At 31.7% G+C, this 27,017-nt stretch overlaps 1 protein-coding gene across 3 annotated transcripts in view; it reads left to right on the top strand.

The window, feature by feature from the left end:
- Positions 1 to 27,017, top strand: part of LOC126733612 (orexin receptor type 2-like) — a 228,105-nt gene that overhangs the window by 126,211 nt on the left and 74,877 nt on the right. Inside the window, exons 1-2 of one of the 3 annotated variants that reach the window (XM_050436979.1) lie at positions 7,784 to 7,853; positions 20,277 to 20,419. In XM_050436979.1, the coding sequence (XP_050292936.1) occupies positions 20,338 to 20,419 (82 nt within the window). In that variant the 5' untranslated portion in view covers positions 7,784 to 7,853; positions 20,277 to 20,337. Of the gene's footprint in view, positions 1 to 7,783; positions 7,854 to 14,603; positions 14,706 to 20,276; positions 20,420 to 27,017 lie in introns of those variants that run through there. The other 2 variants (XM_050436978.1, XM_050436977.1) reach the window with 2 other exon arrangements.

Here is a 27,017-nt window from a genome sequence, read left to right as displayed (position 1 = left end):
TAGTACTGTCCTTAATTGGGAATGCTAAGACATTTTTATTAATTATTTTGCACAACTTAACCGAAATTTTACTGACTTAAGAAAAAACTCCAAAACAATAACAATACAGGGTTGTCAGACGATAATAAAAAGATAAACCTTTAAAACAGTTAATAAGATTAAATGAGAATTTTGTGTGGAACAATTGATGTTTTTAACTTTCTGGGTAATAGAACCGGTAAAATCATTGTTGAAATAAATTTATAATAGTTTTTTAGACCTTCAACGCAGAAAATTATTATTTATTCGTCATTGAATCTTGACATTAACTGCTGAAATTATAGTTAATGAAGATAAATGTTTCGCCCTAGACAAGGAACACATTTTTCTCTATTTTTGAGTGAAAAAATCGTTACTATAATAAATATCATAATGGAGAAAAATGTTTGGTTGAAATAATCACAGCTGAAGTAAATGATTTACAATTTTCAAGATTCATTATGATTCGAAAATCCATTATTACTTATAAGATTTAAATTGAAGGAAAAAAAAAGATTTTGAAAAGATATACAAAAATAAATAAATACTTAAAAAAAACTATATAATTATTATATTAATTATTATTATATATAATTAATAATATATATTATTATATTATTAATTATTATAACTTAATAAAAACTTAATAAAAAAAATTATATGGATTTTTAAATACTTATAACCATTTATATAAATATATATTACACAATTTTCAGGTAGTTTCTACAGGAGCAACATTTTTATATTAACAAAAAACTGGTTATTCGTTATCATATCTTCCTTTATTTAAATTTTTTGCTGCCTGTATTCAGAAATAATAAAAAAAAACCTGACTCTTAATAAAGCATGTTGCGTCTTTTATTGAGACTTTTCCACATAATATCGATTTACAAATTTAAATTGCCTAGAAAGCATACAGAACACGCCCTATATTAAGCGAAATAATGAACGTGCACGTGCAATAACATTTTTATTTATATGCGCTTTTATGTGTGATTTGTGAGATATTTTATACAATATCCATGTTTATTCAAATATATCGCTAAAGGCATTAATCGCTTATTTAATTGCTTCCACGTATAACATTTATTGAAATATTCTGTTTGCTGAGTAAAACTAAAATTTTAATTTTTAATTTAAATACAAACATTTATAGTAAGAAAAGTAAATAAAATTGCCTAAAAGAAATTACTTAAAATCCGAAGTTTAAAACTTTTAAAGGGAGCTAGTACTTGAAAAAATGTCTAAAATTAGATAAATTTTAACTCGTTTAATAATATTTCACCTCAGTGGCTTAGTAATATGCTTGCAAAAAAACAAAAATTACTTAATCTGCGTTTTATAAAATACAAGTGCCTGAAATAAAAAAATAAACTAAGTTAGGAAATCAAATGGAATACTGATTTGAAAAATTTTTAAAAAAAAGTATGTTCAGTGTCACAAAAACTTTGATTTGTGATCGACTCACTAATTTTACGGACAAGTCTGTAAAACACATGTTGTTAGAATTGGGCGTACGTCAACACTTAATTGCACTTAATTTGCAGGCGAACTTATATATAAGGAAAATACTAATTATAAACTTATATTATTTAATTAATTTATTTATTGTACTTAATTATTATTTTTAACTTATAACTTATTATTTTTACTTAATTATTTTATTTATTGTACTTTTGGATTCCTTTTATATTTTTATTTTATTTGTTTTTTAAATGGCTAAAAACAGTTTTAACAATTTAAAGGTAGGCCACGTTAATATACGTTTCTTGCTACCTAGTGTTGTTGAAGTAAAGTTAATCCTTTCTACTCTAAACCTAGATATACTAGGAGTAACGGAAAGTTGGCTTTCAGAAAATATTTTAGATAAAGAGATCGAAATAGTAGGATATAACTTTTTGCGACTGGACAGAAAAACTAGAGGTGGGGGAGTTGGCGTTTACGTGAGGTCAAGTTTAAGGGTCCATAAGGTGGAATTGGTGGAACAAGTAGAAATTTTTGAGCAACAATGGTTTATTTTACAAATAAACAAACTTAAATTAGGATTTGGGGTTTTTTATCGTCCGCCTCAGTTTAATGTCCTTAGGGCGTTAGAGCATTTAGACACCTCGATTTCAAACATTCTTCCCATGGTAGATGAAACAATAATAATGGGTGATCTCAACATTAACCTTCTAGAATATAAATCTGTTAATGAGCAATTTGATTTTCTCTTGGACTCATTTAATTTTAAGCAAGTAGTAATGAATCCCACTAGGTTTTCAAAGGAAAAAGCTAGCTTAATTGATGTCATAATTCTGTCAAATGAAAATCTACTAATAGGTAATGTTGAACATAGAGATATGCATGAGCACTCTGACCATCAACTTATTTATTGCACTCTTGCAATTAATGCTCCAAAGATTTTCCCAAAGTTTGTTACGTTTAGAAATTTTAAGAGCTTCGACAGGGCAGCTTTTGATCTTGATCTTAACGCCGCAGATTGGGGTAAGGTGTTTAGTTTTGCGGAAATAGATGATAAGGTCCAGTGTTTTACACATATTCTTACACAACTTTTTAATAAGCATGCACCTTTCACCATTCGGGAATACCTGGGTAGAAGAGCCACGGATCAAAGGTTCGATCTGGAGCTGGTGGATACTGGAGGAGTATATGAAGCTATTTCGCAAATAAAATCAAATGCCAGTGGCATTGATAAAATATCATTAGAAATGGTTAAGATGTGCTGTCCTCGTGTCATTCCAGTGCTAACTCATATTTTTAATACTTGCATCGAGATAGGTAAATTTCCCTCTTTGTGGAAAAAGGCAATAGTGTTGCCGCTACCTAAGGTCTCTAACCCGGATGTCTTTTCTGACTTACGACCAATAAGCCTACTTTCTGTATTGTCCAAGATTTTTGAGAAACTCATATACAACCAGATGATTGAATATATCGTGAAAAATAATTTGCTCTCGGAAACGCAATCGGGGTTTCGCCGTGGCTTTAATACTGCTTCAGCCCTTCTTGGAGTCTTGGATGATATTATTGATGCTTGGGATAAGGGTGAGACGACAGCTTTGGTTCTGTTAGATTTCAGCAAGGCATTCGATACTCTACATCATAACTTACTTTTAGCGAAGCTCTCCTATTACGGATTCTTACCGAAAGCTGTGCGTTTTTGCCGTAATTATCTTACAAATAGATCCCAGATAACAAGAGTGGAAGACTCGTTCTCTGAGCCAGCCGATTTAAAAAGAGGTGTTCCCCAGGGATCCATTCTGGGCCCTTTGCTGTTTATACTTTATATAAATGACCTAAAAAATAAAATTCGCGACTGTCGTATGGCTCAATACTGTGATGATACACAAATTTATAAACAGTTTACTAAGAATAACGTTGATGAATCTATGCAATCATTGGGTCAGTGCTTAGATACAATTCACCATTATTCAAAAAAAAATGGTTTAAAATTAAACCCAAAAAAATCGGCTGTAATTTACATTGGCCCCTTGGCATCATGGTCTCGTATGAACTGTGATCTTGTGATAGATAGTGAAAAAATTCTGAATTTAAAAGAACACAAAAACTTAGGTGTAACTTTTGATACAAATTTGAGGTTTAAAACACAAGTATCTAAAGTAGTTCAAAGAGCATATATGTCCCTGAGAAATTTGTATAAAAGTAAGGATCTATTAAGTATTACACTAAAAAGGCAGCTTTGTGAAGCTCTAATTTTATCACATTGTAATTACTCTAATTTTGTTTATGGACCATGTCTTGATGCTTCTAGTAGGTACAAACTGCAAAAAATACAGAACTCTTGCATTCGCTTTGTTTATGGGTTGAGAGGAAGGGATCATGTAACTTGCAAGCTAAAAGAATTGAAGTGGCTTAATGTGCAAAATAGAGAAAAACTTCATTACTGCAGTTTCCTATTCAAACTTTTAAAAAACAATAGTCCCTCCTACTTACGAAATAAACTTAAAACAGGAACTACCAGACATAACCGAACAACACGCACGGTTTTAAAATTTGATATCCCCCGACATAGCACTGCGATTTTTCAAAGATCATTTTCTTTCTGTGCTTCAAAGCTAATAAATAAATATATTATTAGTCACCGTACTGATAAGTCTTTCCAATCCTTTAAAAACAACCTAAAAAAGATATTGATTGAAAGCCAACAATAAATATCGAGAAAAATAGCAATAATATAAAGTAATAACTTAGAATTAAACAGTCAACTGGATGATTTTATTTCAACTTTTTTGGGATTGTTTTTTTTTTTTTTAAGTTTTATTTCTATTGTTCTATTTAATTTTTTTAATAAGTATTTGTATTGTTAAATCGGTCATGCATATATATCGTATTATGATGTCAAGTAGTCGTTAAGCTGTAAAATTTGTATTTTTCTTTGTAAGTTATAGTTAATTTTTTTTTTGTCTTCTGTATATTTTCTATTAGTAACTACCTAATAATTATGTGTTTTTGTGATAGTAATAATATTATTGTAATATTTATGTGTACTCGGTTAAGTTAACAGCATGCTGCCCTTCGCCGAGTATAAAATAAAGGCCTTTTTATTTATTTATTTATTATTATTTATATAAGGAAAATATAATTTTTTTTTGTGTTTTTTTTTTAATTTTTTGTTTTTTTGTTTTTTTTTTCACGTTGAAAGCTGTACGCTTTGCGAATTATGTGAAAGCCTATACGCTTTACAACAATGTCTGAATTACGTTGAGAGCTTATGCTTCACACTGATGTTGCTATAACATTGAAAGCTTTCACGCTTTGCTAAAAAGAAATTTGAAAAAGAATGTTAAAAAGAAAGACGAAGTTCTTGTTTTTTTGTGTCGTATAATATGCTTCCACACTAAATAGTGTTAACCAAACTAACTTTGGCAAAATTGGGCTGGCGTTTGTTTTGTTGTTCCAGGTTAACATTGGATTTTTGTGTCAATTCGAGAACGAATTGAGTGTCAGGATTGGCCGTGTGAGAATATATTCCGTGCCAGACCAGCTAGATTCGAAACTCAATAGGGCCCTCTTCATAAAATCGTCACCCGAGCCATTAGCCTTATTTATTTGACATTATGAGACACTTTATAGATGACGATTTATGGATGCGGAGTGTCTGTGTTAGTTTTAAGTTTTAAGTAAGAGTTTTGTTATTAAAAAGAAAAGGGGACATTCGAATTTAAGACAGCGTCTGCGACGCATTATTTCTCTTCAGAAATAATGTCGAGTCCGAGAAATTTGTTCTGTTTTATTTTAAGATTTTTCGAAAACTCGGTGTTTTCTTACATATATGTTCTGTTATTAGTTCTTGCTATTGAATAATAAATAAATAAATACAGCATTTGAAAAAAATAAAATTATTATTATAAATTTCCGGCAATACCAACCAGGCTTCCAAATAATTTTTAAACGGATGTTTTGAGTTGATGTTCACACTATAAGCTGTACTTTGTTAAGTGCTATGTACAAGTGCATACACGCTATATCAAAAAAAAATTCAAAGAACTGTATTTCTATAACCTTTAAACGCTCTTAATAATCTCGTTAAACTCCACTTGAAAAAAACGTATAAAACTTAATTATAATTCGGGTTGTTTGTTCAAATTTTTAATGTATATAGAAATAATGAAAAAAAAATATTTGAAAGTATCTAAATATGACTTTAGATGCTAGAAATAATATTTAAAACTTACCTTATAAAAAGCCTGGAAAAAGCGAAAACTACGTTAAAGGGCCTGAAATAAAAGAAATACTTCTCTTTAACTGCCTGGAATGAGTTACCATTTAGAAAAATAACTATAACTATCAAATTTAACTACCTAAAATAAGAAAATCATATTAACTATTTAGAATAAAACCTTTAATGTCTTGAAAAAATAAAATTTTAACGTTCCAGAGGTAAATAATAACTTCAAGTGCCTAGAAGAAATAAAGTCGTTTCTGCAGTATATTTATGTAATATCCAGGGTGTTTTAAAAGAAAAGATGTCGAGGCATAAAAATGCAATAGTCTCGAATAATAAAATGCGTCTAGTGCCCTCTCACAATAATTAATAACGTCAATAAACCGCTTCTTAGCAAAGTTATCTTACGACCTCTTACTTATAAACTTAATTAAAAATACCGCGATATTTACGGGCGCTTTATAGCAACTTAAAACGCATGGGACTCTCACGTTTTTATTTGATCTTGCCGCTAAATTTTTAATTACATTTAATAATTCAACCGCATGTTATGGTTTATATTTATTTGCTTAATAAAATAAGGGAGTGCGTTGAAATTCAAACGTAATGAACAATAAATACTAGGGCCATATATTGAACAATTTATGCGCAAACATAAAATGTGTTTTAAAGCATAAACAGATAAATGAGTTGTTTTGTTAATTAATTATGTAAAGTCAATGATATACAGCAATTAATGAAGGTATAATTAATCAAATATTGCAACGAACGTAATAAATTTGATGTTAAATAGCTACAGGTAAATCACCCCCACGATCACATAAAATCGAATGCCAGCGTCGAAGCAAATAATGCAAAATAAATTTGTGCCTTATGGGGATTTTAGAATGCAATCACGATTTTATCGGGAAACGTTCCCTTATGCGGGATAAACCGAACTCTCTTTGCTAATATATTCAAATTATCGTCGAAAATCGTCACTTTGATGGAAACACTTTTATTGGAATCGTAATAAATGCTGACGGAAATTATCTTTTTTTTTGAGAATTTCGGATTTCTCTTCAAAGATTTCGGAATTTTCTATTTAACTAAACTTAAAGTTCGGGGCGGATCCGAAAGAAAAGTTTGGTAAAAGGCTGGAATTTTACGATTATGAGTCGATGAAGAATAATTTTATTTAAGACCCTCCAGATAGTAAGTGAGTAAGAGATTTTTTTAAATTAATTGTAAATAATTGATAATGGCTTTACTAAATCCAATTAGTAAGAAACAAAATAAATGAACTGTAAAATATCCTAAAGTAATTTATTATATTTAATAAACGTATATTTTATAAACACCCTGTATTCATTTATAAGTGTCTCAACCGCCCGAGAATTATCTTACATCCTTAAAAATCTATACCCTAAACATAAATAATAATATAAGCAGAGATTGGGAGAGACCCAAGGAAGTAAAAGAGGCAGTGAGTGCTAGCACTTTGGCTTATAAAGAGCCATGTATATAGAGTGGTCATAGTTGACCAGGTGTGGTGGTGTTTGTCCACAAGGTGGATATTAGAATGGTTGTAATTGTTTTGTGCACAGGTTAATCATGTCGACATGTGAGTAATCTTTTATATTGTTGTTGTATAAGTCCATGGCTAGAGTTTTATGGTATACCAGAGTTTGTCGCTGATTAGCGAGGTATCACCAGGTTATGGTTGATTGTGTAGCAATCGACAGGGATGTCCTCTGTGCACGCAGTTCCTTCGAGTTGGTCTTGTGAGTTATAGAGGGCCCTCACTTGTCTTCTCGATTGACACATTTGGATTCTAAGATCTCGGTATATGTTATCTTAGTTTCCGAGTGTTGAGATGCTTACTGCTTAGCGGCAGTGGAGCGTCTGGGGTAGCCTTAACTATTTTAGGGGACACTAGCCGTCGAAGAAAGAAGATATATATGTAAATTATAAGCAAACATAAAGTAACTATATTGATGGTTGTTGGCATGACTGAATCAAGGGGACCGAGGTTCCCCGGTGAGTAAACTTACTCTTTATTAGATGGGTCAGTACAGTAAATCGTAAACATTTTTCTTTCATGGTACTCTCAATCCCTTGCTGTATACATGGTGGAGCTCGCTGAATGAATTGCATTGTCAATATTCACGTAAGTCTAATTTTAAAATTACCAAATTTTACAGAACTTGAAATATTTTTCAATTTAATAGTTGAGTTTAAGAATATTTTGGTTTTAGTAGAGCTTTGACTCAAAAAGCATGAATCTACGCTTCATTGAAGTATATTTAAATAGTTTATTTTTCTTTATTACTTAATATGCATTGTGGTACTTTAATAATTCCGCATAAGAATTTTGTTAGTGGATACATATATGGTGTTTCGGTGCTCGATTGCGCCTAAACCTTGAAACGAAAAAAATCTTGAATAGGGGGAATCAAATTTGATTAAGTTAGAAGGCCTACTTTTTAAAATTAGTTTGATTTGAATATTTTTTATAAATGGAACCACCTGAATTTTTTCCCGAAATGGCAGTCCCATTTAACTCCCTCTTTAACCCTAAAGCAGTTTTACCCTAAAAAACGACGTTGCCTGGTTATAAAGAATTTAAAGAATTTTTCACAAAAATTAATGTTTCACTTAAATATTAATATTTACCACAAAAGATTTTTATCTTTTTAAAAAATTGGCTTTTTTAGGATTGGATTTTTATCGTTACTCAAATAATGACATTCTCAATTCAATTTTACGCTATTTTTTTTAATAGAACACCCTGTATCTAGTGACGCTCTTCGATAGAGTATTCTTTGACCTTTAATTTGATACCAACAAGTTTGCCTTTATCTCTAACCGTTTTCTCAAAATTTGTTTTTAAAGGAAGAGTGACACATATTTTTCAAAGGCAAATATACAAAACTTACGATAGAAAACAATTAAAAGATATTTTATGGAATTGAGGTGTTTTATTTTTCTATTCCTTATGTTCACTAACGCTTCATGGACATTTCATTAATTTCAATAATTACATTAATAATTTCAGTCAACTTCTTTTATTCATATTTCTTTAAATTCACACTGTCAATGACAGATTACTACTGTACGCATCACTCTCCTGGTTGAATTATCCATGCTTTCTGTTGACGGTCCGAAACTTCTCTGATTGGTCATAATTAATATTTTCTCTGATTAGCTGATATTGACAGCTCAGGCGACAGGTGGGGTCGTTATTGATTTAGTCGGTACTGCGTCCATTTTTCGACGACTTGTTCCCGTGTTGCAGGTAGGAGCGTACGTAAAAGGCCAGTTTTTTTATTTTTGAAGTTTGTGAAGCAGGCAGTGGCCAATATGGTTTATAATTTATAATCCTTAATCTTGTTCCTTTAGGGAACCGTTTATTTCATAATTCTGGTGCAGGATGCCCAAGATTTTGATGGATAGATAATGAAACTTAGCAAGGATTTTACTTTTATGTTTTCCTCTTTATTTTTTTTCAATTTTTAATGGTTGCAGGCTTTTGATTTCCCCGGGAAATTGCTGAAAGCGGTGGAATTGGAGCCAGAGTTAGAGATTCCCAGTCCGGATAGCTGAGCTACAAATGGCATACATTCACAGCCTCGGTTTTGAAGGCTAGCCGTTCATTTCTTGGAGGAATATACAGGCCAGTTTATTCCACTTATTTAAATTTTTATTAATATACCTTTTATTTCAATTTATCGTTACAAATATTTAATCAATGTCATAATTTAATGCGTCAATTTCTTATCTATAATATTAGTTATTTTTTGTTCAGTATTTTTCAGTACCCTTTTTGGTGGTTAAGTAGATATAACACGGTTAAGGCCTTAGGTAAAAAGATTGATATGCCTTAGGTAAAAAGGTTCATGAACTTTCTCCTGCGTAATACAAATATATACTAAAAATTTTAATAATTGCAATTTATTTTTCAAGTGCTGAAATCTACCTAGTAGCGAAATCATAATTTAAATGTTACTTTTGTCAAACTTATTTTAACCATATCAACATAATTCATATTTTAATTCTTAGCAAATTATTAACATTTATCAGATTAGACCATGAAGTGTGTAGATATCTTTGATGTAAATATAATTTGGTTGTATTGTTGAGATTTTTTTGCCTCTTTAAATCTACCTTATCCAGGATCATTTAATTGTTAATTGAAACCTATATACCAAGTATTTTTCTTAGTTTTCTTTCATTTATAAAAAAAAACTAAGTGGCGCCCTCTTATTTAATAGTTATAATCAAGTTTAGATTCTTTAATAGCCAGACATAAGTAAACCTAGTAAACCTTAGAACAATCCCAAGCCAAAGTTTACCGAATAAAATACATTTTATTCAATCCAACTAGTTGAAATACCCCGGGCTATTAGAACCAAAACGTTGCTGGCAATATCTGTAGTGTTTCCTCTCAAAACTTCCTGGAAACCAACTACCTTGTCACTTGAGATATTGTAATATAGATGTGACTTAATGGACATCTCATCTATACATAAAAAACAGTCTTTTGCTTTGTCATTTAAAAAACGCGATTTCAATTCTGTTAATCGAAAAATAAAATCATTAAATCCTGGATTTATTGGCCAGTTTTTTGTGAAACGTTGAAGAGTGGACTTTGACGGCAAATGACAAACGGACGACATTTTTTCATAGGCTTTTGGTCCAACAAGGTATAAACTCATAGCAAATTGTTTATATTCATTTGTGTAACTGCTTCCCTGAAGAGACTTCTTCAGAAGAGATAGCTGACTCTTAAGGAATGCACAAGAATCTGCTGGGTAGTTGTCATCTAGGAATTTTTGAACATCGTCCAAAGTAACTCCTACTTCCAGGGAACTTTTTGCGTGAGAGCCTTCCTTTTCCAGAGTTTTAATTTCTTTTCTTAATTGAATTTTTCTTGGAGTCATTGCCGAAATCTTCATTGACGTTTGACAGAACTTATCTTGAAAGTAAAATTTATTTTAGATATACGATACCTGTTTTAATACAACATTAAAATTTAACTTAAAACAAGATCAAAATAATTAAAAAAAATTTAAGGTAATGTTTTTTGGAATTTATTGAACTTTACCCAAACTGAAATAATAAAACCTAACAAAAAATATAGATTTTTTTACTCAGGAGCTAAAAAACTATTATAGGGGTAGCGTCGTATTCATTATTAAATTACTAGGTTTTTCTTAATTTTTATTGTACTTTAAGTAAAACATTTGAGTATAGTGCAAGTATAATTGTTTTGCATATTATAAAAAAGTTCACAGTGCCGATTCTTTCACTTACCTATTATTATTACATACATCCGTCTGGACAGAAACATTAACCTGCATCGGAGTGTCAGTTTGCACGGAAGCGTCACTGAATTCCTTCCTTAATGTGTGACTTGCAATGATGTTAGAATTATCTGTGCCTGGAAAAATAGTACGTAAATTTGTAAATAATTCTGATTTCCCTATACACCAAAAAATTGCAAATATTAAAGGTACCTTCTATAATACATATTGCCATTATAGGTGCACAAATTAGAAGAAAACATAAAACATACTTGTCGATGCTCTGGTCCAGGAACAATGTAGGAATTGCGTCGGGTCTAAGACGTTGATTTGAAGGGGACGTAAAACTGCTTTCCGCAAAATGCAAGCTACAGATATTAACCCTTTTATAACATTGTTCCGGAGTAAGATCGGCATATCTATGTTCGCCAGTAAATCCTAAAATACCTTTCCAGCACCTATAATCCATTTTTTATATTAATTTAAAAAAGAAACAGGAACCAGATCATAAAGTAACTAGGAATGCAATCATGACTTTAATAAACAACTAATTCCAATGTACTTACCTATTTTCATTTTTCGGACATCTAAAAAACAATAAACCACTTCCACGCTTTGTAAAACAACTGTCTACCGAACAATAAGTCGACATTTTAATATATAAAATTATAATAATTTGCCAGTCCACTGAGTCCACCCGGTACAACTAGTAATAAAACGCTCGCACATCAAAACGATTAAAACTCTACTCACTGTGTAACCCAACAGATTTGATTGTAGGAGCGTCGCCCGGCAAATGAAGTGAGGGGCGGTGAATAGGTAATTCGGCGCGTGGAGCCGAGTGAAGCAACTTGTATTTTATTCAGTAAACTTTGCCCAAGCCTCCAATAATTCTGAGCTACCGTCTGCAAACTCTTGGCAAAATAGTAACACTGTAAAGTTAACGCCACAGAATCAGAGTAACATAAGCGTTTTGTCACTCTGTTCAATTCTATTTCGAACACGTTTTAGTAAGGAAAAAAATGAATAGTTGTAATAAGTTTTAATAAGTTGTAATAAAAGTTGTAATTAAATCTTGTTTAAAAATAAGACTTTTTTTCTTACAAGTATAAAGTTGGCCATAATTCATTTATTGTTTGACGCATGCCAATTATAATGTTTACTTATTATTCATATTAAGTAAATTTGTGGCGCAATAAATTACTATCAGTGAGAATTAGTAAATATGATTTACATACGGTGAATGCCTTGTGAAATATTTTTTGGCTTCAAAGGTTTATTAGGAAAAATTTTGTAACAACCGACATCCTAATGATAGAGTGTTGACGAAATTAAAAGAACAATTCGAGCGTACTGGAAGCGTAGAGTACAAAAAGCAAATCAGAACGAAAACAGTTTTAAATGAAGAATACCATTTGGTAATCACCTGTCGGTCGTTGCAACACCGGAAATTAGTTCTTAAATTACAACCAAGTGAGAACTTAGAAATACAGAAATTGTCCGTGAAAAAATGTCCCAAGAAAAACAAATATAATTCCTATCATGCGCAATTAAGAGAACTTGCCAAAAATAATAGATTTTGAAAAAAGAATAATTTTTTGACACTGGGCACAAAATCAAGCAGCAGAAAACGAGATTTTTTTTAAATTTGTGCCTTTCAATGATGAATGTACGTTTCCTAGAAATGATTTTGTGAACCGACATAACTTTCATTTTTACGACACAGAAAAGCCCCATCGAGTTTTTATCAATAATTTTCAACACAGATGGAGCATCAATGTTTGGGTACAATAATACATGATTTTGTTATTGGTCCATACTTTTTTGAAAATCGTGTAACAGGAAAAGTTTTTCTAAATTTCTTAAGAGAAGATTTTCCGCGCTTCCCGAATTTGTAAGGCTTCAGATGTGGCTACAGTTGAATGGTGCAGCAGTTCACTTCAGTGCAAATGTCAGGGAACATATCATACACCTATTTGGTAATAGATGAATTAAATAGGTCCTACTGGATGGCCTCCCAGGTCACCGGAATTAACGCTTCTGGATTTCTTCTTGTGTGGACAAATTATCATTTTAGTAATAAATGTATTGATATCAAATTAAAGATAAAAGAATGTTCTATCAAAACGATTTACTAAATACAGGGTGTTCCATTTGAAAAAATTTCGCAAAATTGAACTGAAAATATCATTATTTTGGTAACAATTTTAATCATCCCATATAAGAAGAAATAAATTTTGAAATTTCGAAAGATAAAATCAACTTAGCCAAAGACTCTACATAGATTTTTCAAAACGTCGGTGGTAAATATTTAAATTTAAGTGAAACATTGATTTTCTTGAAAATTTCTTTTAATAATTGTTGATAACTCAATCGCAACGTCGCATTCTAGGGCAAAATACTTTTAGGTTTAAAAAGAGAGTCAAATGAGACTCCCATTTCGGAAAAAATATAGTAGTTCTATTAAAAAAAAACCTAAATTATTAAATTATTATAAATAATATTCCATTATATTACACATTATTCATGTATTTATGATTATGTGTGAAATTATGCTTCAAAATTTTATGATATTATGAAATTATGTTCCTATTATTATAATTATAATAATAATAATAAATCGTCTTTTATTAAACATGCATATACATTACATAGATATATAAATCTGTTTACATAAGTATATACATAAAGTATTTTATTAAGTATTTTGCAAATTAAACAAATAAATTTTAAACTCAGACCTAAGAACTCTTGAACTGATATTTCTAAAATAAGGATCCAAGGCATTATACAGTGTGTCAGCCAAATGGAATAAATTAGCTAATAAATAGACGGGAGCGTGTTGGAAAAAACGCTCGAACACGTCGATTGGTTTTTATAGTTGCGCATTTTTTTTCATAAAAACTTTTTATACAGGGAGTATCAGATAACGGTGGCCAATACCAACTTGCTTAGTTTATAAACCATTGTTTAAATTTTATTTTTTCTTACTCAGACAAAATTAAAAGGTTAAAACGACTAAAATCAATAAAAAATGGCATATTAAGATACATGAGAATGGGATTTACAAAAACTTTAAAATTACATTAGTACGACAATACGATAATTGTTTTGTAAACAAGAACTGAGAACTTTCTCAGTTTTCTGCGGTTCCAATTCCTGAAAATCCATGTTTGGTCCCATTCTCATCTATAATATGTAATTTTTATTGATTTTTAGCCGTTTTAACCTTTTAACCTTGCCTGAGGCACTAGATCTGTAAGATGTATTGACGAAACGCCTTAATTTGTTATCCCTGATGATGGACAAGTTATAAGCCCGAAACATGTCGGATTAATATTTTTTAAATAAATTTAGTGGAGGATAACCGAAGTATCTTTAGTTATCCATTGAAATTTAAGTTTTTTAGGCACTTAACACATTAAACGCCACAGCGCACAGTGCTTCGACCAATGGACAAAAATCGAAAAAGTGACTTGTTTTTCAGAAGTATTTAAATACCTTATCTTAAAGACCACAAACAAATGGCCACTATTCCACAAAACTGTTATCGCAAATAGCATTTTTTGTTTATAAATATTTGCGCCAAAAATAATAAAATCTCGTGTGTTGACCAGTACCTTTTTGTTATTAAAACTTGAGTATACTTTGTTGATGTTTCAGGACAAGCGGTTAAAAGTTGAAATCTTTTTTAAACATGGACAGTGTACAACAAGGTATGTACTTTAATATCATGTATTAAAAAAATTAAAAGTCGCTTATCATTTAACCATAATAAATGTAAAAGTAGTTTGCAATTATTTTATATTTCTCGTTAAATTTGAAACTTTAAAAAGGCATATAAAAAAAGCCTCTCAAAACCATTTGTAGTTTTTACATTTTATTGTTAATACATTTATATATTATCATTTCGTATATAGTTTATCTGCGTCAGTCTGCGACGAAGCTTTAAATAATTTTTTTTCAGAGGATGTCAAATCAATAAAGAAAGCGGATCTTTTTGAGACATGGCTAGAATATCGGAATCAAAACCCAAAACTATTTATTTATGAAAAAATCCATTCCCTTTTAAATTTGAGCAATCCCTCGCCTCAAGTTGAAACTCACTTCACCAAGCAAAGCAGAATTATTTGCCTTCATTTTAATAAAAAAATGGAGTATAGCATCGCGAAATCGTATCAGATTTATGGAAAAAATAAAATTTGGTTACAAACTGAGTTACCATTACCAAAATTAATAGGCGGAATTAAAGTCAATTTAAACTTAGAAGTCGCTGGTTCATCCTGTATTCGTGGTAGGCCGCTAAAACCATTTACAGAGTCTTCAAAGCGGACGAAACTTCGGCGCACTAAAAAAATCACTGCTGGCAGAACATCTGATGAAATTTTAGATGCTGCAAAACTTGCAATATTTCCTATCAGGCACTAGCTCTCTATTTAGATCTTGACTTATCAGAAAGAAAATACAACTTTTCGCGCTCGGTAGTCAATAAAACGGGAGTATATATTTTTCCAAGTTTATATATCTTAAAATAATGTCAAAATGCTTTGTTACCCTTTAAAATTTGCGCCACCGAAATTTCAGCAGAAGTTAATTTACAAGATATATTAAATTCAACAGCTCAAAGCATTATTAAAATAGCAAATATACAGGAGAATAGAAAAGTGGAGCTGATATGCAAATATAGTTTTGATGGTAGTTCTGGCCATAATCAATACAAGCAAAAATTTTCCGATATATCTTTGACAGATGAATATATGTTTTTAGAGGCTTTCGTTCCCTTACGACTACGTGATGTACAAAGTAAAAAAAATATATATGGGTTAATTCTCGTTCATCATCTACACTTTTCTGTCGACCTTTTAAATTCATATTTCAAAAAGAGAATAAAGAGCTAGTGCGCAATGAAGAACAAGCAATTAAAAATAAATTTAATGACCTCAATAATTTTATTTTAAAATTTCAAAACGGAACTACTTGTATAGTATCATTTAAAATGTTGTTCACTATGATGGATGGTAGTGTTGCAAATATTCTCTCTGCCACAAACGCAACATCCAGATGCATCATCTGTGGATCAAGTCCGAAAGAAATTCATTTGCCAAATACCAACTGTCGTTCAAAAGTAGAAGACTACAGCTTTGGTTTGTCTACATAACACTGCTGGATAAGATTTTTTGAGTGCTTACTTCACATTAGTTATCGATTGCAAATAAGATCTTGGCAAGTTAGAGAAGCAGAAAATAAGAAAATAGTGGAAAACAACAAAAAGAAAATACAGTCATATTTTAAATAAAAAATGAGCCTGATTGTGGACAAACCAAAGCAAGGATACGGGTCAAGCAACAATGGCAATACAGCTAGACGCTTTTTTTACAATCCAGACTTAAACTCTGAAATAACAGGAATAGACAAGCGTCTTATAATAAAATTTTCGACTATTCTTGGAACTCTTTCTAGTGGCTGTCATATTCAGGTACTAAAGTTTAAGAAACTTTTAGATGAGACTAAACAATTATATTTAGATTTATGTAATTGTTATTACATGCCAAGTAGCTTGCATAAGGTTCTGGTACACGGATCTGAAATTTGATTCATTTTCTATACCTATAGGACAACTTTCCGAGGATGCTTTAGAAGCGAGACATAAAGAGACAAGAAAATATCGATTATTTCACACCCGCAAGTATTCTAGAATAAAATGTAATATGGATTCATTAAAAAGACTACTTTTAATATCAGAGCCCATTATCTGATCGCAAAGGACAGTCACTTCAAAGAAAAATGAGAATCGAAACCGAGAAGTCGAAAAATATATTATACGAGAGGAAAGGTCATTAATTGATGATTTAGACATAAATTTAGAAGATTCTGTCAGCAGTGATTTTAGCGATAATTCTAAGTCAGTTTAATTTTCCTTAAACCTAAACATAATATGTGTACATATTTTCCATATCTTTTTTAAGGTAAGATTTTTTTGTTATAGTTTTCAGTTTTAGTTAAAATACAAACAAAATTTTAGTTATGATTAGATTGATTTTTACATAAAACTTAAATAAATTTTCATACTTAGTATAAGCACTGTTTGTTTTTTGCAAAATTTAGGAGTTATTTTTTCCCACTTTTTACATTTATTGTTTGTATCTATAATATTTTTTTCCGTATTTTCTTTAAAGAAAAATTTGTAGTTGTGTGTATATACATTTTTATTAATATTTTAAATACATTATATGTATAGTGATAGTTTTTTTGGACTAAATTTCTCTCGTAAGAAATACCAGCATACTAAAGATTACGAAAAAGAAATTTTTATTTGTCCAGCTCTTAATGTATTGGTCGCATATTTTCCTGTAACATTACGCTTAGCCCAATAGAAGTAACTGATTTTTGTCCCAAGGTCCTATATACTCGAAGCACTGTGCAGCGGTCCGCTGGAGAAAAAGTGTACCAGGCCACAGCGGTCAATGCGGACCGCTGCGTGTCGAACGTACATTTGATGCTGTATAGGCCAGCGGTCCCTAATAGATCCCGTTTTAACGCTACAAATGGACCGCTGTGGCCCAGTAGGAACGTCTATCACTTGCAACTTCTTGATGAATATAATAAATAAAACTCATATTTTCAATAACTGATATTGATTTATTTTTGCTCTACAAAAATTGTTATAAATAATACTGAAGTCATATAAATGAACGAAGATGCTAATTTATGTTAGAAAACGTCAAAATAATTGTTTAAACATTTTTGCAAGCCCTATTTGTGAAATTCCGCAAAACATTCAAAACAAAAATGGGGATTACTCTCACAAACGTCACAGTATGTAGTAACTTTCTTTACCTTGTTTTTATCTAAAATGCCGTTCAGTTTTTTGTCATAGCAGCCCTCACAATAACGCCTAACTTTGTCCATTTCCTTCTTTTTTTTTCAGCAAATGCATTTCATGTCGTTTCTGAGATCCTGACGTAGATGGTCTGCTCACCACCTCATTTTCTGGAAACATCAAACTCTCTATAACGCTTTCCTTGAAATCGGTTATTGAGATCGACGAAATATTTATGGCTTTGAAAAGAAAATGTGCATTTACTAGAGCAGTTCCGAATATTAACTCAATGGCGATTTTTCGGTACCATTTAACAGTTTTCCTTAGAGCACTATTGTAACTGGCCATTTGATCTGAAAGATCAATCGAACTTTTCGCTTGATTGTAGTCTAATACAGCTATAGGCTTCTCCACATTCCCAGCGCGTCTTTGTCTGACTACTGTTTCGTGCGTATGTTTGGTAGAAAGCATTAGCACATCTCTCCTGTCCTTCCACTTTAAAACACATATACCGCGATTATTTTCTTTTGCAATTATTTCTCCAGGTTTCAGTTTTTTAGTGACAACTTCTTTTGGATTACCCCTCCGATTGGATTTCAGAGTCCCCAATAAATGTGTTTTTTGATCCAAAAGTTTTCGGGACACAATTCATTATCACTAAAATGCCAGAGATTCAGCAGTAATTCATAACGATTTCGGCTCATTACTTCTCCAACAACACTGTTTTGGTAATTTTTTTTACGCTTATTCCAATAATTTTCAAGCCTCGGTAATTTAACTAGTCTTGTGTAGCCGACGATACCAATAAACAATTTCGTCTTTAGTGGTTGGTTCCCAAGCACGGAGGCGACTCCATTCAGAAACATCTTCTTGAATGAGTAATTTCTGGGTTGCATATAGGTTGGTCTGATCGGTCATCATTTGCAAAACCTCATCATCCACAAAAAAGAGAAAAAGTCGGTGGGAGTTCCACCAATAAGTGCCGTAGCAATCTCAGGAGTGATACCGCTATATTCGGGATCAAACGAAAACTTCTCATGATTTCCAACTGGATCCCCCACTGAATATTATACACGTCGGTAATTTCGTCTTCTTTCTCCTCATTGATTTGATCAATATGTGGAATTTCTACTGATATCTGGGAAGTTTGCTCAGTATCATAACCAATAATCGGTGCAAGAAGATTATCGTGTTCAGTAGAGAATTTACCTTGTTGAAGGTAATTTTCCGTAGGGTTAATTGCTTTTAAATTTCCAGAAATACCCCCAGCAGGTGAAAGATTTTTATCCGAGACACGTTCGATGTCCGACTCTGAATCACTCTTATTTTTGCTTACTTGATACGTTGGATCGTCCAAAGAATCAGAGGAGCAGTGAAACGGATCCACAAGTGACTCACTTGATGAGCTCGACTCTAAAAATATAAAACACTCGTCCATCCATAGAATAATTAAAATAATATATGTATTTACCATCACTGTACATCAATTTTTGCTTTTTAGCAAGGTCGACTAACCGTTTTGAACGCTGGCTCATTTTAAAAACTGTCTAGTACGCTGCCGAACACGTGCTGCAAAAAGCGATACTCACTTCGACGGTGACGAATCGATTGATGCAACACCGTGCAACACGTGATTCGTTAATGCCGCCTCAAAAAAAACGTAAACAGGACCGCCAACGGGACCGCTGTAGACTGTGCGGCAAAGTTATCCTAAAAAAAAAACGAAAAACGCGTATTTATTGACAATGTATTTCATTTTTAGCATTTTTAAATCAAAAGAACTAAATTTTTCGAATTACGGCGAATTACGAATTTACGAATTTAACTTCAGCGTATAAGAACTTTCTTAAGATAAGCCCCTCGTTATTAAGTAATATTTCCTTTGATCCATTGTAATTACTTTACCGCTAAGTCACGATAATACTTTACAAAGCTCCAAAACATCTCATAAGCTTTAAGTTAACGCTCCGGCACGTGATTCAGGAGCATCGCGTTAAATTATACATGAACGCATTTATACGGGATAACCCGAAAATATCGGATCATGGGATAAGCAGAAGTGTATGATTAAAACAGAACAGTAAGGTAACAGTTATTGGGAATTCCCTGGAGCTAGCATTACATTTTAAGGAAATATTAGCCTTCTCAGTAACGTTTCTAACTAATATATTTTTTCTAATCAAAAACTCAAACCTTGAGCCTCTCGGTATACGTAAAACTAAAATTTATTAACGAAAACGTGATCTATCAAGTGCTGTTTAGACTTGGGGTAGGGTATTAAATTAATATTCCGGATTTGCGCGGGCAACAACGTTTGCAATAGCAGATTGTAGATGTGAAAATAATTATAATTAATGTGCTAAACTTTCATCCTATTCATGATTATTTTGCAATAAAACATTTTGGATGTATTAAGTTCTCGTTCTTTAACGTTTTCAGTATTAAATTGTAATTTTCTTTCTTTCAGCATAACAAACTACTTTCTAGTTAACTTGTCAGTTGCGGACCTGCTGGTGACATTAATTTGCATGCCGAATGCAGCATGGAGGGCGTACACTGACGCATATAACTTCGGAGCTGTTTCTTGTAAGATATCAGCTTACCTACAGGGTAAGCAAAATTGACATTTCTTGTTATTTCTTGATATTCTTGACAGTATAAGAACCTAAATAAAAGCATTTTTTTACTGGGTCTTTTTATAAAAATGGAAGGCTTTTTATATTGAGATGTATATATTTTTTTTTAATTCTACGTTAAATTTTAAAAATTGTTTTCTCTATTCAAAATTTGCAGTTTCTAAAAAGATACTACACTAGATACTAATAGTAATCTTATCATATTTTATAAAAAAAAATGGTTCATATTTCATTAAAGAGGACTAGTATTGCTTTGCGTCTGTCAAAATAAGTGACAAATTTTGATGATAATATGTATTTTCACTTGGAGGGACAAATAAATCTGCATGTGGGTGATTCTATTATTCACGGAATTTTATAAAGATTCGCTAATTAAGCCCTGAACAAAAGGTATTAAAATTATTTTTGAAACTAAATATATTTATCTTATTTTCTTTTTTCTGGTCATTGAAAATTATCTGAGCTTAAAAAATATTTCTAGTAGAAATGTGTAAACAAATAGGTAAAATTATCACTTCCCTGTGGGGCGACTGTCTGTAAACCTAGACGTACCATGATATAAAATAATTAAAACTATATTACAGCTAATATATTTACTATTATATAAATAATCTGTACTTTGACTATCATTGTATGGTATTATGACCGTACATAATTTTTTATATCTAAATTTATTATGCTGTAAACGAAGGCGATACAAAATATGTATCACTTCCCTGTCACCCTAAACTAGATAAAATTTTCACCGAAATAAAATATTTAACGGCGTTGCCGTAATTTAAAATGCAGGTATGAACTAGGCCTAATCTATTATTGAAGTTCTTTTGTTCACATCGTGCACCTATCAGTGTGTGAAAACATCTTGGTGAGTGCAGACGTATTGATACCAAACAAATTCTCATTCATCTGTCGTCGATTAAAATAGAGTAAGTTTTATTTTATTAACGGTTTAATGATATTAAGTCCTTAAGCTGTATTGCATGCGCTTGTTAATCATAAGAGTTATCGATAAAGTTTACATTTATGTGGTGTATTTTAAAAATAACTGCTAAATATCACTTCCCTGCCGTTTTAGAGACAGGGAAGTGATAAAAATATAGAATATCTATAATAATTAATTTAAAAATTATAGAAAATATATTCCTAGTATTTAAACTTTTATGTATTTATACTACATTTGGATATATTTGCCACTTAACTTTTTTTTAAAGTATTTATTAGTAATAATAATATTCTCTTCCAGAATTAAAAATGCCAAGAATCAAACAGAAATCCTTAACTAGGGAAGAAATATTAGAAAGAAAAAGAGAAAATGAATGAAAGCGCTATGCCAGAATTAAAAATGATCCAGAAAAACTAGCTGCTTATAAAGAAAAAGATAGACAAAAGTATTTAAAAGAAAAAGCTACTGGGGTACGAAAAACCATCTCTGAAATGACTGAGCGTGAAAAGCGGCAATGCAGAAAGTCGTGGCGGGCAAGATCTAGTAAATATTACAAGAAAAAAAGTGCACTTAAAAAAGAGGCTGGGGAATTCATCAGAGCAAATACACCCGTAAGCTTATGTGATGAAGCATTGATTTGTAATTCACAAATCTTACAAATTAATACGGGCCAAGATCAAGCGGTTAAGGACTCGCCTAGATTAAATGCGGCTAGACAAAGATCCATTATTCATTATGGAGAAAACGCAATAAAGAAATTAAAGAAAAAGATCAGAAAAGACTTAAAGCTGAAGTTCATAAGTATCAAAAAAGAGTTAGCAAATTGCGCAAACAAAAAGAAAAGCTTAAATCAAAGTTATCTCCCACATCACCAATGTACAGAATGGCGGAAAACCCTTCCACCCGAGACGAAGTTGTTAAAAAGGCGTTATTTGGAGATATTCTTGAACAACAAATTTCAGTTAACCTCAGCAACCTTAAGACTACACAAGAAAAGAAGACCATCAATAAATTGCTTTTAGGCTCTGTGGTAAGGAAAAGAAAAGTTTGGAAAACAAACCAAAGAATTATAACCTATAAAAAAATATGGAATGCGGACCAAGAAAAAACAAAAATTAAAAATACAACTCAACGACGGCACCTTATGAAGTTAGTTCATACATTCTTAGAAGATGATAAATACAGCAGATTAGGTGCAGGGAAAAAGGAATATATCAAGAGAAATAAGGTCAGGAAACAAAAGAGATATAGGCTTGATACTCTTCGAAATTTGCACAATGAATTTTTAAAAACTGGTAAGGCAAAAATCAGTTATTCAATGTTTGCCAGGCTAACACCCTTTTGGATAGTTGCTCCAAAAGTTGCAGATAGGGATACATGTATGTGTACAATGCACAGCAACATACAGTTACTTGTGACAGCTTTAAATAAAGTCAAATTTCTTAAGGTACCAACTTATCAAAATTTGCTGATTACACTCTGCTGCGACCGTTATATTGAACGATGTCTGGAACGATCATATGAAAACTGCAACTTGATATCTCTCCCTTTCTGTGAACCAATTGATGAATCAGTTCTTGTAAAATATCAAGAATGGAATACAACTCGTGAAAATATAATTAATCCGAAAACCAAGAAAAACCGTCCAGTTATGAAAACAAAAAAATCAACTTATGAAGCTTTTCTTGGGGTATTAGTTACAAAATTTAAAAACAGCCTTGATAAAATATTTATTCATAAAAGAAATATTGTGCATCAATACCAATTTTTAAAAAAACTGAAAGAGACGCTAACTGAAAGAGATGCGGTCATTCATATGGACTTTGCTGAAAACTATTCAACAAAATACAGTGAAGAAGTGCAGTCTTTTCATTTTGGAGGGTCCCGTCTACAAATCTCACTTTATGATGTCGTGGTGTACTTAAAAAGTTCAACAAGGTCTTATTGCACAGTGTGCAGTAATCTATCCCATAACGTTCCTGCTATATGGGCTCACCTAAAACCAATATTGGCCGGATTACCAGCAGAAATTGAACGTCCACTTTGTCAGTGATGGTCCGGTCACCCAATACCGTAATAAGCTCATGTTTTACGTATTGGCCTACAGGTTACCAGATTTAAGTGCAATTTTTTTTACCAACTGGACTTGGAACTACCACGAAGCTGGCCATGGCAAGGGTGCGCCAGATGGAGTGGGTGCTACATGTAAACGGACAGCAGATCAAGTTGTGGCATTAGGAGGTAATATAACTAATTTATCCCAGTTTTGTAATGCAATTCAAGATCGTTGCCCAAACATTACCCTGTTTTTAATTACTGATCAAGACATTGAAGAAATGGAATGCCTTATTTCCAAAGACCAGCCAAATCTTATTCGGTTTAAAGGTACGTTGCAAATTCATCAAGTACAAGGATGTGCATTAATGATGCAGAAACTTATAATGAAATCTCTCAGCTGCTTTTGTAAAAATACATGTATCATTTCCGATTGGGAGCGATAAAGTATTCCTCAGCAGAAAAAGTAAACGTAAATGATGTTTTTGGTGAATCCGACTCATCTAACAATGATGTCACTTTAAATAATACAACTGATTTGACCTTTAACATAGATGATCCTGACGGCTTACTTAATATTTCCATTATTGATATAGACCCCAAAGAACTTTTTCCAGAAGACGTAAAAAAATTTAAAAATCAAAAATGCAAAAAAAATCCGGAATTTCATCAAAATAAAAAGGAGCAAGAAGATGAGTCTAAAAATAACCAAACAAAAGAAAAAGAAAATCAAAAGAAAAATTCAAAAGTAAGACCCAAAAAAAGTAAAATAAAGAAAAACAAAAAAGTAGAAAAATAGTCTGATAAAAATTGTTCATGTGTTATTTGTGGTGCTTTGTATCAAAATGACACCACTGGCCAAGATTGGGTTAAATGCCTAAAATGTACTGAATGGGCACAAATAAACTGTATAAAACTAGATCCTAACTTATTTATCTGTTCAAAGTGTAATTTTGATCAATAATTTTTTTTAAGATATTATTTTTTTCTTTTAAATGTTCTATTTTTATATTATAACACGTAAAAAGCATTTATTTTTTAAACTTTAAAATAGGTACCAATTTCTTTTTTAGTTTTTAATTTAAAATTTTGTTAAATAAAGAGAAATAAAGAATTTCCAAGCACTTTAAGAAATATGTTTTTTTATTATAATTAATTATAGATATACCTAATAAAAAAAAATATTTTGTTAAGTAAAAAATAAAAATAAACTTTATTTGTATTCGTCATCAATAAAATCATACTAATAATTAGATAAATATTTAATAAACCAAAGAAACCGTCACTTTTAGATAAATTATCACTTCCCTGTGGGTCTGCTCACTACCCTGTCCTTTAAAAACAATAAAATGCTTTAAAATAGCTATTTTTTGGTTTTTTATCTGGCCGCTTACAAGATAGGGTATTTATGCTGTTTTGTTGATCTTTACATACTATTCATACAAAATACATAAAAAAATATGTTTTCACCAAATATTTGCGTTTAATTCCTTTCATTGGTAGAATCACCCATGTACAGAAAAACAGTCTACTCCCTGCCTTTCAGTCTAGGTTTAGAAAGAATCACAGTTGCGAGACTGCCCTCTTAAAATATTAGATAATATTAGATATTCTTGAAACATCCGACCGCGGAAAATTTACTGCTTTTGGACTATTCGAAGGCCTTTGACAGGATTAACCAGGAGTTGATGCTTGCTATCTTGTCATATCTTCAGGTTTCAGTAGCAGGGCCTGTCGGCTTATTCGTAATTATCTGGTTGATAAATGGCAGTCAGTCAAGGTAAGTAATACCCAGTCCGAATACTTAAATATTGAACATGTGCCACAAGGATCGATTTTGTGTCCCCTATTATTTTATCTATACACATCCCAACTAACTTCAAAACTCAAGTTTGTCACAGTACATCAGTATGCAGACGAACACAAATTTATATTTCATTTAAATCTGAAGACGTAGCTAAAGCAAATAACAAAATAAATAGTAACCCCCATTTCTATTTAACACTTCTCTAAACAATTGTCTGGAATTAAATCCAAAAGAATGTCAAGCCTTACTGTTCGGACCCGAAACTATTAGGAAGAGATTCTTGCATCTCCTTAACTTGCAGATAAATAGCGAAATTTTATTATGCCGTAATACCTACAAAAATTTGGGTTTATTGATTGATAACGATCTTAGATTCTCTGAGCACATAAATCATTGTATGAAAAAGCTTATTCTAACCTCAAACTTATTTACAGCCAAAGACATTTTCTAAATAACAAATTAAAAAGAATTTTCTGAAAAAGAAGTTCTTAAAAAGAACTCGCTGGTGCTTTTGCATTTTGATTTTTGTTGTTCGGTTTACGGGCCATGTTTGGCAGATATGGAAAAAAGGCGTATACAATTATTACAAAATTGTTGTGTTCGTTTAATGGGTGGAATAAGACAATATGATAAAGGTGTAAATGTAAAACAGAGAGAAAAAAGGCTGGATGAATATGTGTGAAAGAAGGTTACTTCATAGTTTGGTTCTGTATTACAAAATAATATTCAAGAAACTTCTGTAAGATATATTAAAACGCCAAAATACACTTTCAACATTATGTAAACGACCAAAATTTTATAAATAAGACAGGAGTGCTCACAACAAATATATATTCTAGACTACCGGGCTTTTTTTTTAAAATACATTCTAGCAGATCTAAAGTTTGTCCAAACAGTTGGATAACAAAAAAGTGGGTAGATTCCCACCATAGTTCGAAGGCTCATTAGTATTCTTATCACGTCCCAGCCTAGGGTTGCTTTTAGCACCATGTGGTCTCATTTTGGGCCCGAGCTTCCATAGATTACACAATGGACCCCTTTTCTTTGGAAAATCTGCCCATCGATACATGTATCTTTTTTATTTTTTTTTTTGCTACATTCGGTCATCCTAGCCTAACCGCCTGTCCTCAGGTGGGGTTAACCTGCAAAAAACAATCGCCTTAGCGTTATAAGTAATTGCCGAGGTCCTTTGACCTCAAGTATTATTTCTTTGATCCGTCGATCAAATACAAATAGATCCGTCGATCTCAGATATAAATTTGTGATCTTAACTCATACGCATAGATCCTTTGATCTACGGAGATTCGTTGATCTTAGTTCGTATAGACATATATCCTTTAATCTATGGAAATCCGTTGACTTCAATTAAGACACAATATTTACAACTTACACACATAGATCTGTTGATCTATGGAGATCATTTGACCTTAATTCGTAAATCTAGATCCGTTAATCTCTACTTAAGAATCGTTAATCATAACTCATACGCATAGATCCTTTGATCTATGGAGATCCGTTTATCTCAACTAAGATCCTTTGACCTTAATTCGTAAATATAGATCCGTTGATCTAGAGAGATCCGTTGATTTCTACTTGAGAATCGTTAATCATAACTCATACGCATAGATCCTTTGATCTATGGAAATCCGTAAATCTCAACTAAGATCCTTTGACCTTAGTTCGCATGCATAAATCCGGTGACTTATGGAGATCCGTTGATCTCAGTCAAGATTTTTTTTTTCAATTCGTATCGTATTGGTCCTTTGA

This window comes from Anthonomus grandis, chromosome 2 (genome assembly GCF_022605725.1).
Source record: "Anthonomus grandis grandis chromosome 2, icAntGran1.3, whole genome shotgun sequence".
Taxonomy (NCBI): Eukaryota; Metazoa; Arthropoda; class Insecta; order Coleoptera; family Curculionidae; genus Anthonomus; species Anthonomus grandis.
This window is presented reverse-complemented; position numbering and strand designations above follow the sequence as displayed.